The 15,180-nt window shown below is 45.8% G+C and overlaps 1 protein-coding gene across 23 annotated transcripts in view; it reads left to right on the top strand.

Moving 5' to 3' along the window:
* EPB41 (erythrocyte membrane protein band 4.1) overlaps positions 1–15,180 on the top strand; it is a 96,340-nt gene that overhangs the window by 44,316 nt on the left and 36,844 nt on the right. For all 23 annotated transcript variants that reach the window (XM_087760592.1, XM_087760589.1, XM_087760593.1 and 20 more), the window contains 7 exons: positions 978–1,446; positions 3,777–4,007; positions 6,443–6,547; positions 9,613–9,655; positions 11,672–11,747; positions 12,247–12,465; positions 14,710–14,797. In XM_087760592.1, coding sequence (XP_087616718.1) covers positions 985–1,446; positions 3,777–4,007; positions 6,443–6,547; positions 9,613–9,655; positions 11,672–11,747; positions 12,247–12,465; positions 14,710–14,797 — 1,224 coding nt within the window. In that variant the 5' untranslated portion in view covers positions 978–984. Of the gene's footprint in view, positions 1–977; positions 1,447–3,776; positions 4,008–6,442; positions 6,548–9,612; positions 9,656–11,671; positions 11,748–12,246; positions 12,466–14,709; positions 14,798–15,180 lie in introns of those variants that run through there.

The following is a 15,180-nucleotide window of genomic DNA, read 5'->3' as shown; positions in this document are numbered from 1 at the left end:
CAGGCTAAAGTTGAAATAAACATTGCATCAGCTTAAAGCACAGGCTCTGAAGAAATCTTTTCTCTGTTATGGGGATTGTTTGGAAGCCTTTTCATTTTATATTTTTCCAACATGCAATGCAAAGATCTCGTGAATCCTGAAGCCTGCTCTGTTTCACTGGACCTTTCTTGTGCAGATCAACATGGTTGATCAACACTGATGAGTCCCATCTGGAGCAGAACATCATTGTGGTTCATCATGTTTAAATATCCCCCTTTTTAGTTCATGGTGAGGATCTGTGGCCTCTTTCAGGGACATTTAGAAGTGAGCAGCTGTTAAAATTTGTTGTGGCCATGCGATTTTTGACTCTCAGGTAGCAGATTTCTCCTTCCAGTTGCAGTTGCGGAGAAGGATGCTGTAACACGGCAAGCCATCGCAGGCTGCCTGGGGTTTTGGCAAGGCGTGGTAGGAGGAGGGTTGCCTGGTCATGTTTGTGTTGTCAATTCTGTTGGACTCGATGATCTTAAAGGTCTTTTCCAACCTAAATGATTCTATGATTCTCAACTGCTCCACTCCCACAGCCAGTGCTGCCAGAGGGGAACAGGGACTTGGAGGAAGAGAGGACCTCAGGACAACCCTGTGGAGCAAGACCTCTTGCCATCTTCTCCCCTTTCCCTAATCTTGTTTCCATTTTTTTAATCATTTGCTCTTGTCAGGCTGGAGACCTGGTGCCAGGGCATTTAGCAGTTTGGAGTCAGTGTCATCCAAATGGTGGAAGATGCATGGTGAAATGTCAATAGAGATGTTTCTATCAAAGCAAACCTTAAAAAATGAATGATTTGTTTGCTTTTAATGACTTTGTAGGCTGGAGTTGGCCAGACAGGGTGATATGACTGGGGAACGTGGTGTGTCTGTGCTTGTGGCTTGGTTTGAATAGCTTGATACAGACGTAAATATTGGAAAGCTCTTGACTGAGACCTTTCGCACCTCTCTTACAGCGTCATCATGACAACAGAGAAGAGTCCAGCAGCGGACGCCGACAATTCGGAGCAGCAGCAAGCCAAGGAGGAGGAAGGAGCTGCTGAAACACAAAAGCAAGAGGCTTCCCTAGAAGAAGGGGCTCAGCAGACATCGGAGGGACAGCCTGCAGCGGGGCAGAAGCAGAAGGCCTCCAACGGCGATACGCCCACGCACGAGGAGCACAGCAAGAAGGAACGCCGCACCTCCGAGGGCCGGGGTCTCTCCCGCCTCTTCTCATCCTTTCTCAGGAGGCCCAAGTCTCAGGTGTCCGAAGAGGACAAAGACACTGATGCTCCTAAAGAGGCAGGAGGTGACCAGAAAGACGTGGGATTAGGAGCCAGCCCTGATGAAGACATCCTGGTGAAAGCCCCAATTGCAGCTCCTGAGCCTGAGCTCAAAACCGATCCATCACTAGATCTCCATTCCTTAAGCAGCGCGGAAACACAGGTAAAACACCCTGCTCCATGTGACATGCTCCCTTCTGTTCTTGAAAACATGTCTTTTCAGCCAAAACTATAAAAACTTCATATCCTAGGATGGTAAGCTTGATCAGAAAAGCTCATGAGATGCTGAAAAGGCTCTTGTAAGCTCCCTGTGTTGCATTGCTTACTTCCCACTCTTGCATTCCTATATCAGACTGTCCTGCAAGGTACCTGCTCCTGAAATTGCACTCACACTTCACAGCGTAAACTGAAATGCCCCGTGCTGATTCCTTACTCTGCTGAGGCACGGGAAGTCACATCAGAACTAGGGTTCAAATTCACAATTCACAATGGAGCAGTTGCTTGTCAGGATGTCCTTCGTGTGTGCAGAATAAAGGCAGGCCAGTGGCGTGAGGTGGGGATTGCAAGAGGACTTGGATTTGGGAAAGGGTTTCTTCAACTTCAAGGAGTGCAAGTGTGTGGCATTTCAGGGCTTGGTCATCTGTTCAGTCTGGGCTGGTGCTGAGCCTGCCAAATACAAATATTTTCTGCTTATGCATCATGCAGTCAGGGATTTCTGCACAGCACGTGGCCTGAGCCCAGCTTCTAGTAGCCGTCTGATGTCGACTCTTTACAGCCGGGGTCATTTTTCATGCAAAATTTAAAGTTTTTAAAGCATGGTAGAAACTGAGGCAGAGACACCCACAGGGAGACATTCACAGAGCTGCAGCTGGTTATTGATTCGGGGGTATTGGATGCCCTCTCTTACTCCTTGGGTAATTGCAGCTCTGCTGTTATTGGTGCGGCTGCCCGGAGTTAGAGAAAGGCGGGTGCCCCTTCTCCTGAGATGGGGATTTCTTATAACCCCACCAACCTGGGTGTATTGCTGGAGTCCTAGCACATTCGTGGTAAAGTCTGCATTACTTACCGCGCTGCTTTAAGTTTTGAATGGGCCCCAGAGAGGTGTTACATACCTGCAAACTCTGACTTTTGGAGCAATACTTTACAAGTTAGAGCATTGCCAACTGTAGCCAGTAATTGTAAATCCAACTCCTTAAAATTACAAAGCTGTAGAGAAGGTAGTAGGTAACACCTTCTTCTTTCTTTTCCCAAATTTCTGAGCCTGTGAAAACCATGGGATGATCTCTGCTCGTGTTTTGTACCTCTGAGGGTTGGGATTTGCAGAACGGGGAGTAGCTGGAAATTTTCATGCAATTTCAGCCCAGAAATTGCCTCTTCAATAGGAAATGCATGATTTCTTTCTCTGTTTAACTTCGATTTTCTGCTTCTGAGTGCATGCGAGTGTGCAGCCACAGCCTTCCTTCACCATGGGCTGTTCATTTCAGATGAAGCATTTGTGCCCTTTTTTTTTTTTTTTTTTTTTTTTTTTAGTTCTTATTTTAGATCAACGTCAGTGGCTTTTTGAACTGTGACACTCGGCAGATATTTCTGCTGTGAAAGCATTTGCGAGGTGCTGCCTCTTTGATAAATGCTGACCGACAGGCATTACGAGCTTTGACTGATTCCCTGCTCCCGATTGTCCCGGCCCTGCTGGAACAGAAGTCAGCAGCTTGTGGACATTATTTAGTTTTTAAATACCTCTGTGCAGTTGTGCCTGGGTGTGATTTCATGAGATGCGATGGGCTGAAAAGATGGGGTTTTGCTCTTCCTCTGCCGCAGCTGTGTGCTCCTGCTGCGTCGAGCCACTTCCAGCACTTGTCAGAGCCTGCCGTGAACTCGTTTAACCTGCTGAAATGGCAGTGGGGAGAAAAACCCCGCTTCCTTCCTCCTCCTGTCCCCAAACTGCTTCAGTAGGCAAAGGGAGAGCGGTATGAAGGCTGCCTTCCCTTTTTGGTGGCAGAGAGCTGCTCGGTCAGCTCAGACGGACGGGAAATCTCGGCACTCACCCCCCCTTTTAATGCCACCGCTGCCATACCGAGTGCTCCGGTGCACTGGAGCAAAGCCCATCGCCCAGGGCGGCGGTGAGAGCGTGGGCCATGTGCAGTGGGTGTCTTGCCTGGGAGGGGAAAAACTCGCTAGTCCAAAAGGTGCTGTCGTTAAGACCATGAACGTTTGCGTGCTGTAATCTGCCCTGATTTCTCTAATCAACCCTTTTTTATTACATCCTTTATTAAATGAAGACTTGAGAATGACTTGAAGGGCTTTAAAAATTGGTATCAATACCTTGCTCATCCGAGCTGCTGCTCCAGGTCCCGGGTTACACATTTAAGTCAGATAACTCATTCTGGGGCGAGATCCCAGCCCTACAGTGCACCTGTGCAATGCTTGTTTCATGTGATGTTTTTTTTTGCTTGACGTGCCTAAATTGCAACTTGGGTGATGTGGGGGTTTCAGCCTGCACAGGAGGAGAGGAGGGACGACCAGGAGCCGGACAGCAGAGACCTCGGGGGCAAGGAAGGAGGGGAAGCGAAGGAAGAGTGTGCCAAGCCAGAGCCGAAACAAGAGACTCCGGAGACCAAAGCAGACAAGGATTTGAAAGCTGCTCAGAAAGCAGTAAAAAGACACAGAAACATGTACTGCAAAGTTGTCTTGTTGGATGACACCATTTTTGAGTGTGCCGTGGATGTAAGTACTTCTGGGGTTTGTTTGTGCTTCTCCTCTTTTCCCTCTCCCTTCTCCTCCCCTTGAAAAATCACCACAAACACTATTTAACAGGGGCCTAATTTGCTGTCAGTGAATTACATGACAGGCTTTACTGCAGAACAATCTTGCTGTAAGCTATAAAAACTTATTTAGTGTGTTGTAAAAATCTCTGGGTGCCTAGGAATCTTTTTTTTTTTTTTTAAATTGCTCTACAATTTCCAGGGTGCCTTGCTTTTTAAAGGGGGGGGAGGTTTTTTTTAAAAAAAAAAAGTTATCTTACTTGCTGTTCATCTTCTCTCTCATTTGTGTCCTAGACTAGAGTTTAGGTTTTTGTGTTAGGTTGGGATTGTCTAAATATTTTCTGCCCCTTTCCTTTGAATAAAATGGGTTGTCAAGTTGATTTCTGCTTTTCTGTTCACCCAAGGTACATTTGCCTATCAGGTTGCTGGCTAACATAACTCCTGGAGCTTGGATGTAAAGAAAAACATGCTGTGTTTAGCCTGCAGTTGAATATATTTGCAGTAAACAATTTAAAATTATTATGTTGACTTACAGCACTGCAAACCCCTTCATCTGAGAGCTTTTATTCTTCGTTATTTTGTGCGTTCTCTCACAGGGCCATCTTGCTGTCAGGGCAATAAAAAGCTTGCAGAAATCCCCATTTCAGTATTGAAGCACTTGTCCAGAATATTAATAATCCAGTACTTAGCATTCGAGCGTACTTCCATCGGCTTGTTTTTCCCCAGTCCCGCTGGCTAAATGGGCCAGGAGAGGGGATCTGGGCACAGGGCTCCTTGTGAAAGCAGTTACCTTGGGTGATCCTGGGCAAGTAGGTCAGCGCCGTTTGTGTAATGGCGTCGCTGCTGTTATTGCCTGGGATCAGCTCGGAGCATCACCGCCCCGATTGCCTTCCCCACCTGCAGACAGCCTTTGCCAGGGATTTTGTGTGCAGCCCCTGAAAAGAAACTGTTCCCCGAAATGTTGGTGGTAGCATCTCCGCCAGTGTCGGCTTGGTGTGGCTTTGGGCATGAGTTTGCCGCAGCCGTGCCTTGAAATGGCAGCAGGCTGCACCGACGCTGTTGGTGGGAGAGCTGGCGGGGGTGTGGGTGGTCCTGACTTGAGCAGGATGTTAGAGGTCTCTTTCTGTAGGTCCAGAGAGTGGTGGTGGGCACTGCGGAGAGGATTAGGAGGGGCTGCTTTTTTCGGTGAGACCCTCTTGACTTGATGAGTACCCTTGGCTTTAATGCCAATATGATCCTACTCTAGCATTTTGAGATTTTATTAAGACTTAATTGGGAAGGAATTGCAAAGGTGTAGGCAAAGACCAGCACAAATGGCTTTATCCAAGAAGAACGAGTGCTTTAAGGCATCCTTTCCAATTGACAGCTGTAGAAGGTTTTTAATTCCTCTGTGTCTTTAAGTGCCAATTCCTTGAGAAATATCCAGGCTAACACATGTGCTATGTTACCTATAGAGTCGCAACGTATGCACTAAGGACCTTAGGGCTGAAGGACTGAAATAAAACAAGGCTATGGTCTCGGATCAGTTGCCATGCAAATATGACTAAAAGGAGAGATGCGGGCACAAGCGGTGCATTCGTAAAGCTTATTGTGCATCACTGGAACTGCACTTCCTTCTTAGCAAAGCCTTCAATAGAATTAATTGCTTCTGGTTACCATAGTTTTGAGCCTCAGGGATGTTTTCCTTCATGCTTTTGGACTAGAAGGGTATCTGTTCCTCGGGCCAGTTCACTTCTGCAGGATTTGGAAAAAAAGGAGGAAGAGAGAGGAATGCTCACAGCGTGTTTCTGGAGGCAAGTTGTGTGCTAAGCAGCTTTCAGTGTGTAAGGCAAAGCTGGAGAAGCTGGGTTTCATCAGCAGATCGGGTTGATGAAAAGGCCACGGAAATGATGGTCTTTGGTTCTCAGAGGCTGTTTCTTTTGTGACCCTCCTGAGTCAGGTTGTCCCCAAAATGGGGGACTGTAGCAGTGGGTTGTAGCAGCAGTTTCGTACCCCATGTTGATCATCTTTTGATCAGTGCCTGATTGTCTGACAGCCTGGAGCTGGGAGATACCAGAGCAGCAGATGTACTTTAAGAGGAAAAATCCATACAAAATCCTCGGTGTTTACTGAGTTGTGTTGAGAAGCTCAGCTTTGGGGGGGCTTCAAGACACGGAGCTGGTGGTAGCAGAGACCCACTGCACTTCCCATTGCTTCTCTGGTTTGAATTGTATGCCTGATGCTCTTTCCTATAAGGGGTGCTTGCTGAGAAACAGCCAGGAGGTCTAATTTTGAGCTACTCGGGACTTTTTTCCCCTCTTGATAGTGTACAGTGTGGTTTGATTATGTTCCCTCTCCCCTGAAGGAGGGCAGGTAAAAACCAGCCCATCCTACAGAAGTTCTTTTGTCTATTTGCAGAAACATGCCAAGGGGCAGGATCTACTTAAAAAAGTCTGCGACCACCTCAATCTCCTGGAAGAAGACTACTTTGGTTTGGCCATATGGGACACACCGACCTCCAGGGTAAGCGGCTGCTGTTGCGTGGTGTTCTGCATCTTGGTGGGTTCAGCTCTTTCCAAGGATCATCTTCCCTGGGGAGGAGGTGGTGCATAAGCTCTTCTTAAAACTCCTTTTGGTGTCCTTCCCAAAAAAGGACTAAGAGGGTCATCACAGAGGCAGAAATTGTGAATAAATGACTAGAGGAGTGTGGATTTTAGTAAAAAAGCTATGTGAACTTGTATCTTCACCTGGAGAGAATTCATTATATTAGTTTACTACAAAATGATGCCATTAATTTGTAAAGCTATAGCTCAAGAAGTTAGGGGAAGGTAAGGCTTTTCTCACTGTGGAAAAGCGTCAGGCTTTTTTATTGTGATTTTAAGAATAGCTTAACTGCTCTTAGGCTATAGAAGATGAGCCTGGATGTTGACACATGGCAGGGGAACTTCACAGCCCTGGAGCCTGTGTTCACCAAAGGCATAAGGTTCAGCAGTCACCGGGAGTAAAACCTGGCTGCCCTGGCACTGCTGCCGTTTTTTGTAGGGTTTGGTGGGAGCCATCCAGAGTAGTTTCGAGCTGAGGCTTTGCCCTGCAAAAAGCCACACATGACTCTTCATACCAAAACTCTTACTCATATGGTTTGTTTGGTTAAACTCCAGCAGTGTCTTATCTCTTAAACCCTTGGTTACGCTTTAACTCAAGCAATTACTCAAGCTCTGTTTCATGAAAAATCAATGGCCCAGCTTTTATGTCCTTTAGACCAGTTATGTTGGTCCACATCTGACTATTCCCGTGCTACACCTACTGCAGTCCCTTAGGGGCCAGGTTACTATGGCTGACAGACGTTTGTCATTAAATACTTAATAATTGCAAGCGTGAATTTTTAATACACAGGCAAAGTAACGCCCTGTCACTATTTGAGGCAGGCAGAGCTCTGTCTTGGATTTGTTTTTCTGTCTCTGGTGTCTTGCTATTTTCTTGTATGCGAAATTTGCTTCCAGGTACATAGCCTGGATTTTTTTACTCTAGGAGTGTGTTGTGCTTGCAGAGGGAGGGATAGGTGTACTTTTAGATCCAATTAAGAGCAAAAAGAGTTTAGCTGGAGCAGCTCAACTTCTCACACTTGTGCTGTGGGTAGCTCGCTGCTGCATCTCCCAGACCCCCAGGGCTTGCTCTCCTCACGTCCAGGCGTGCCGGCATCGATTCTTCCTAAAGCAAAAGCGTGCACCTCCTTCCCCCCGAGCCGACAAGGGCGAAGGGGCTGTGCAGCTTTTTAACTGTAGGGACTGAAAACAGACAGTTTTGCAGATTTGTGTCCCAGAGCTGGGAGCTGAGGAAGGGAAAGCCGCTGTGCGTGAGTTCAGCTCCAGTGCAGAATAAGCTGCTCGGTGGAAGTCTGGTTTGCTCTGATGGGGGAAAACATCATTTTTGGGGTTTTTTGGGAATCTTTTTGGTTATGTTTCATTGAACTTTGAAATCTGAAGCTCCACCTCTCTCTTGCTGTAACTTCAAACAAGACCTGACACAGAGTTACTGATTCACAGGTAGAAATGATCTTAATAGAAAACCAACAGATGAGCTTCTGTTGCTTCCGCAGCTGTGTGGAGCAAGCGGAGATGCACGTGTGTATTCCTGGACAGGGAAGCGTCGTATGTGGGATTTTCCACCTTGGTATTTAGGGAATAAACGTTCCTGGGGACGGGCATTTTCCCACACAGCAATAGCAGAGGGTGACAGTGGGAACAGGAGATTGTGACAGTGGATAGAGCTGCTGGTCAGCACCGAAGGAGCTTGACGCTCACGCTGCTCTGAAAGGAAGGATTGTTTCCCACTGATTCATGACACAGTGTGGATAAAAGTGCCGTTAATTGCTATACCCTTCATTATCTGCTGGATCAGGCAGGGTGAGTGCTGGGGATGCGTGACTGCACCCCGGGCTTGGCTGCCCAAAACCCAGCCGTTACCACTGCAGTAACGAGCAGTCGTGGCACCAGCGTGGACATAGAGATGCTCTGCTTAAAACAGTGGCACTAAAAAGACAGCAAGTGGCATGTCTACCTTTCAAATGGATTTTTGTATCCCCAGTTTTATAGGTTAGAGGGGCAAGCATATAAAAAGATAAGATTAAATGTAAGTATCGCTGTCTCCCTGCCATGAAGTTACGTGTCCTTCTGGTCAAGACAGATTAGCTTGGGGGATTCAGTGAGTTAATTCCTTCACCTCAGGAGACCTGGACATCCAGATCCTGCTCAGGGCTTGTGAAAATGAAGAAGGTGGTTTAATGTAGCCTCTCCAGGAGGGCTGTTAGCACTGCACCGTCGCCTTGCGGGGCAGACCCTGACCTCTGCAAAGGGAAAGGCTCAGTCTTGACGTGCCGGGAGTTGCTCAGACCGTGCTGGCAAAAGCAGGAGTTGTTTTTTGAGGTTTATGTTGCACCACCATCCCACAAAACCCCAAATTATGGGGGGGGTGGGAAGGATATATTTCTAAATTTGTAGCTGAGATAATTATTAGAAACTTGAGTCATACTTAAAAGAGATGGAGTTTATGTCATGCTCCTGTAAAATATTCCAGCCTTCCCCAGCGATTGGATGTTTTCACTTGTAGTTCAGTGATGAGGTTGTTAAAAAACATAGCTAATAATAGAAAGTCTTGGCAATCTTTGTTCTGAATAGGGTAAGTATGGAGACAAAGTGCCTAAAATGAATGCAGACATCCTATTTGCCTATTTTTAAAGGCGCTGGAGAAAAAAAAATGGGTTGCACAATTGCCCCTCGTAGCTGGATGTGGCTGTGACCGTACCTGCTGTTATGTGCTTGCAGCCTTAATATGCTGCCTTTTTTTTTTATCTTTTCTTTCTGCTGTTCCTGGTGCCTCCCCTACGAGTACCTGGTAGGTGAAGGGTTGGAAATGCACCCACCCGAGACCACAGATTGGAGTAAAAGTTGTGAAAAATGCACTGTCTCTCCAGTTTCCATGGCTGCGTTCGTGTCAAATGTTGTCTTTTTGCCGTATTTTTAGCGAATTGCAGTTTTCTGTGGTGTCTCTGGAATGTCTGTTAAACTGTGAATGTTTTTATCCTCTTACAGACGTGGCTGGATCCTGCCAAAGAAATAAAAAGACAGGTTCACGGTAAGTAGATTGAATTTATCGTACGGGTGTGCGTGGTTTCTCCCCCCTTCCCTAAATACACGTGGCTTTGGCGGGTGATCTGGGGAGCCCAAGGATGGGTGAGAGCTCGAGTGAGGGTGTCTGGCAGGGATCAGCACAAGTTCCAGCAGCCTGTGCATCCTTTCTCTTCTTCTTAAGTACTTAGTAATGCTCTAGATTTAGGAAAAAATGTCATTTCCTTGGGAAAACATAACTTGGGGTGTGTTCACCCTGTGGAAACCCACACTATCCTTACTACCATGCAACGCTGAAATGGGAGATCTGCTCCCTGTAGGAGGATGGGAAAACAGATGTCAGTGGGAACCATTTAAATCTCAAAGGAGATCGGCAGAGCCTGAGCAAAACTGCATGATGTAGCAAGGTTTTTGAGGCTGTTTTGGGGTCCAGATAGGGGTACTGGAATGATAAATGGCTCAGTAAGTATCAGGGCACATGACAGATGCTCTCCAAAATAGTATTTTAAGGTCTGCTAGCAGTGAATTGGTTCAAGATGAGGGCAGTGTCAAATAAATTTGAGAGGCTTTTATTTTCTCTCAGGAGCAAGTCTGACTGCTTTGAAAGTAAAATAGCGTTTTACAAAAATAAAATACTGTTTTACGTATGCTTTTGGTGGGGGGTGCAGAACAAAGTGTGTCATTAAGTACAGATTAAGGGGGAAATGCTGCAGGGCTGTGGAGTAGGAACAGCTCCTGCTCTTATCAACTTCTCTTTGAATCGATAGCAGGATGTGTGTAAAGGGCATGAGCTGCTCCTGCCGTGCAGGTAAAATTCAGCTCGTAAGTGTAACGAGCAACCTGCTATGGAATCTCGTCCCCTGAGATGGATTAAATGGCAAATTATTTGAATTTACTTGAATATGTGTTGAATGTGTGTACACCAGTATATGTTGTTGTACATATATAGGGAGTCAGTCTCTACATCCTCCTTGCAATATGTAGGAGACCTCTGCTACTTAAAATGTCTTCTTGGAATAACTTGTTTTGAGCGGTGTGTAATGAAAACAACATGCCTTGTGTTTAATCCCAGTCATGGCGTTGCATAAGAAGTAAATCCATGAATGCTACGTCCCCCTTCTCCCTGTTTGAGATGGTGATAAATCTCTGAGCAAGGGAAGTGCAGGAGTGTCCTCTCTTTCTGAAATAAATATTATTTTGAGTTAGTGTTAAAGGGCACAGCAGGGGGGAGTTGTAACTATGAAAATGACTTTGAGTGCTTAATGAGTTTGTCAGGACTATTTTCTGCAGGTAAACATCATTATTTTCAAAAAAAAGAGAGAGTAACTCAGCTATGTCACCTAGACTGTCCATACCACATATAATGCCAGTTCTCAGTGTGATTATGTGGATTCTCACTGGAGTTAATGCCTGTAACGGTGCTGTACAAGGTTTGCAACAAGCTGTTTTAAAGCACTTAGGTCTGGACTTGTAAAGCTCTTCCCGTCTCGGTGCTTGCCGTTTCTTCCAGAGACTGATGCTCACATTGTGCTGAGTTTAAACTGTGATCTGACCACCCCACCACAGTGTATTGGGCTGCTGAGTGAATGAGCACATCTGTTCCTTACGAGAAGTTTGAAAATAAGGTCGAGTGACAAAGCAGTGCTAATTCATTAACTTATAGCACACGCCTGACCTCTCTTCATGAATCTTCTTGTTTTCAATCAGTGAAAAAATATGTAATTTAGCCTCTTAGCGATGAATTTAATTTTTTCCACAAGTTGTGGTTTATTCACGTGTATTTGCCTGCCCCTGCTTTGTTTTCTCCTGCTTGTATCTTAGCTCTTGTAAATGAAATTATATCTTATACCGTCTGCTAAGCAGCAGCTAGCTGTGCGAGCGAGCAGTATTAAAATAAGTATTATGATCTGCTGGCCGTATTTTGAAGATCAGCCTGGATATCCCCAGCTTTTTTGTAACAACTGACTATCGTGAAGCTGTTTTGGTGTGTTTATTTTTCTCAACCTCTTCTTCGTAATTGCAGGAGGCCCCTGGGATTTTACCTTCAATGTCAAGTTTTATCCACCGGATCCCGCGCAGCTGACAGAGGACATAACCAGGTGAATTACCTGGGAATCTTGCTACCAGCCAGGGAGCTCGCTCAGCAAAGCAGTGAATATTGAACAGACATTTTTGATATTCGGGTCTTATTCCATCCCTCAGCAAGGAGATCAGATGTCTTTCATGGTTTGGAGGGGTTTTTTGTTTGTTTTTAGTGGATGTGTGGGATTCTCCCTCCCTTCACCAAAGTCCACATGTGTAAAGCAGCGTCATTTATAATCCTGACACGTGTGCTTTTGTATAGAAAAGTACATTTTTATTTAACAACAGGATTTTTCTGATCATAAGTGTTCTCTACTCTCTTTGCAGAGTAGTAAGTCCTCCATGCTGTTTACTGTGGGAATATTACCCCGTAAGTGAAAATACAGGTAGAAATTAGAAACAAGCATCATGCTGCATTCATCAGTGGCATAAAAAAAGAGATTCTGTTTGATCCTCAAGTTTCATAAGTTTCTCTATGCTCTCTGTAAATAGTATTTTGCTTTTCCCCCCGCCCAGGTATTACTTGTGTCTTCAGCTTAGACAAGACATCATTACGGGGCGGCTGCCCTGTTCCTTTGCGACTTTGGCTCTGCTGGGTTCGTACACAGTCCAGTCCGAGTTGGGAGACTACGATCCCGATCTACACAGCCCGGATTATATCAGTGAATTTAAATTGGCCCCAAACCAGACAAAAGAGCTGGAAGAGAAGGTTATGGAGCTTCATAAAACATACAGGTAAGGTGCAGTGGCTGGAGCAGCCTGAAATAATGGAAATAATGGAGCTTTCTGGTATTTTCCCCACCTCTGTTGTATGCTTTTGGTTTCCTGCTGCACCAATTTTTATATTGGCAACAGAAGCTTTAACATTAAGGTGTGAATATTCAGCTACTAAGAAAATCAACTATTTAAAAAAGATCTAATATTTTGAAGTTATAACAAAATCTGTCTAGAAGCCGGAATTCTTTTTTCCTGTGTGAAGAAGAAACTATGTTTTTAGAAAGCAGATGCAAAATCTGGCAGTTGTTTATTAACCTGCTCTTTTTCAACAGTATAGCCATGAAAGCGGATTTTATTTCATGTGAAAATGCAATACAAAGTTTGTTTGCTTTAACCTTGCCCTTTGGTTTTTTGTTTTTTTTTTTTTATATTTGCTTTGGGATTTTTGCAATTTTTGGGTTGCAATCTGGTTGGAGCAGATCCCGTCTCTTTGTGTGTACACCGTAGCTTACAGCGTGTTTGGGGTTTTCTGCTGCCGCGTTTAATGAGTAACACTTCATAACGTGGAAGTACTCTGGATAAAGCAGGAGGTGTAAACCTGCAGTTAGGCTGTCCTCCTCGTGTTTCCCAGCGCAGCCATGACCTGAGCAGATGTGTCTTGTTCAGGTAGGGTTGAAGGACTCCTGGGAGTCCCCCGGTACCAGATTAAAGAGTCACAGCAACCGAACCTCTTCCTCATCTTATTTTGAGCTTATTTTCATAGATGCTCTCGAGCGCTTGGATTGCAGAAGCTGTGCAGAGCTGTGTGCTCGCCAGCGCAGAGGGCTGGCGTGGAGAGCGGCCAGCCGGCAGCTTCTGCACCCTCCCGGCGATACATTTGGGTTTTAGGGGAAGAAAAAAAGCCCATAAACCCACTTGGTGATACCGAGGTCTTCAACCAGCAGCCCCTTGACCTGTGAAAAGCTGCTGGCCGATGTACTCATAATGAGAACAGAGTGAAGACGAGACCTTCTCGCAGGCGGACGGGGGCTAATAACCTGAGTGCAGTAGGGAAGGATGGACGTGTGCCTCCGGCTGTGACCAAAGCTACAATTAACACCTTGCTCAACCCCGCAAATCAATATTTTAAATTGATTCCCCTCCATTTGCACTGAGAGGAGAGGAAATGAGGGAATATAAGTACGGGGCCGCTGACAGGCTTCATGACTTGAAGTCAAAGGCCATTAGCTGTGCTAGAAGTGGCAGATCGCGCTGCTGAATTATTCATGGCTTCATTAGAAGGATACTTCAAGGTATAGGATGTAGTTATATTTAATCTGCTTGTGCGTGCAGGAGGGAGGAAGCAATATGCACCTGTTTAATTTCTGGTCCGTATTCTATGAACATGAAACTGTCAGAGGGTTTTCAGTGGGAAACTCTGCTAAACCATGCTCGGTCTCTGGCCGCTTTATTTGCAGAGCGCAAGGCACGTGTCGGAGGTGGCCACTGCTCCTGGGTCTTTCCTAGAGGATTGTCCTTACAGTCGTCTTTGTCTGCCTTGTCTCCCACCACTAAAACCTCTATTTACATCACACACAAGATGCATGCGAGTGCTCTGTAAGAGAGACATCAAAGCAGGGAACAAAATGAAACGTGTACAGCCGAATACTCTCCCAGCAGAGCTGTTCGATGTACCTCCTACACCAGAAACTTATTAACAAGGGCATTTCAATAACGTTGATAATAGCCTCCATTATCAGGATGTTTCTGTTAAGCAAAGTTGCGTGGCGTTGCCCCTCCCGCAGACAGGGTACCATCTGTTCCCAGAAAACGCCTCATTCATCTGGTCTGCCCCAGTAGGAATCGCTGCCGAGCGGTCTCAGCTGTCCTCGCCTTTGGTTCGGAGAACAATGGCTGGGTTCGGGGGGGTCCGGAGGCAGGAGGCCTGGGGGGACGGTACCTGTCACCCTCTGCCTGCAGCTGAATTGGTCTTTCTTCCACTGAACCAAGTTTTGGACCCCGTACCGCACTTCCTCAATGGATAACTTGCTTTCTTGTCTGGGGTCTGTACAGCTCCACAGAAATAAAGCGCATCTGTTTTATGAGGATGTCTCAAAGCACAAATTTGCGCATTCAGAGCAATTTAATAATTCTTTATCTGGGCACAAATTTGTGTTTAAAGCAAAAGAAAATCTAACGAGTCAATGGTTTTGTGAAGTCTGATCTGTCCCCTCCTAAAAGCAACAGTTAAAGGAATACGAAGCCCTTTCTCTCTTTCCCCAGATCGATGACTCCAGCCCAAGCAGACCTGGAATTTCTTGAGAATGCGAAAAAGCTGTCTATGTATGGAGTTGACCTTCACCAAGCCAAGGTGAGAATCAGCGTGTGTGCATCTGCCTGTGGATTTTGTAATTTGATTAACCTTCCCTTGCAGGAGCAAGTTTACCTATTTCAGGAGGTTCCTTTTGAAAGATAAGAGGACGTAAGCTGGCTACTGGTACAGAAACACAGACACACAACAGAAATGCCTCAAGCACTGTTGCAAGTTTTTTTAAGAGGAGTGATTCTTCCCGATTGCTTATTATTTATATATTACAGGAGGCTTTACAAAGCTACTGATGTAGACAGGTCCTTGCTCTGAGGAACTTAGAATAAGGCTCTGACCCTGCAAGGTGAGCTGCTCCTCTCAGAGAAATGCAGGATAGATTCTAGACCAGCCCTTTGAGCAAACAGCCTCGCAGGAGAGGTCTGCAG

Source organism: Nipponia nippon, unplaced genomic scaffold (genome assembly GCF_047370975.1).
Source record: "Nipponia nippon isolate SJK-2023a ecotype South Korea unplaced genomic scaffold, ASM4737097v1 scaffold_23, whole genome shotgun sequence".
Lineage (NCBI taxonomy): Eukaryota > Metazoa > Chordata > Aves > Pelecaniformes > Threskiornithidae > Nipponia > Nipponia nippon.
This window is presented reverse-complemented; position numbering and strand designations above follow the sequence as displayed.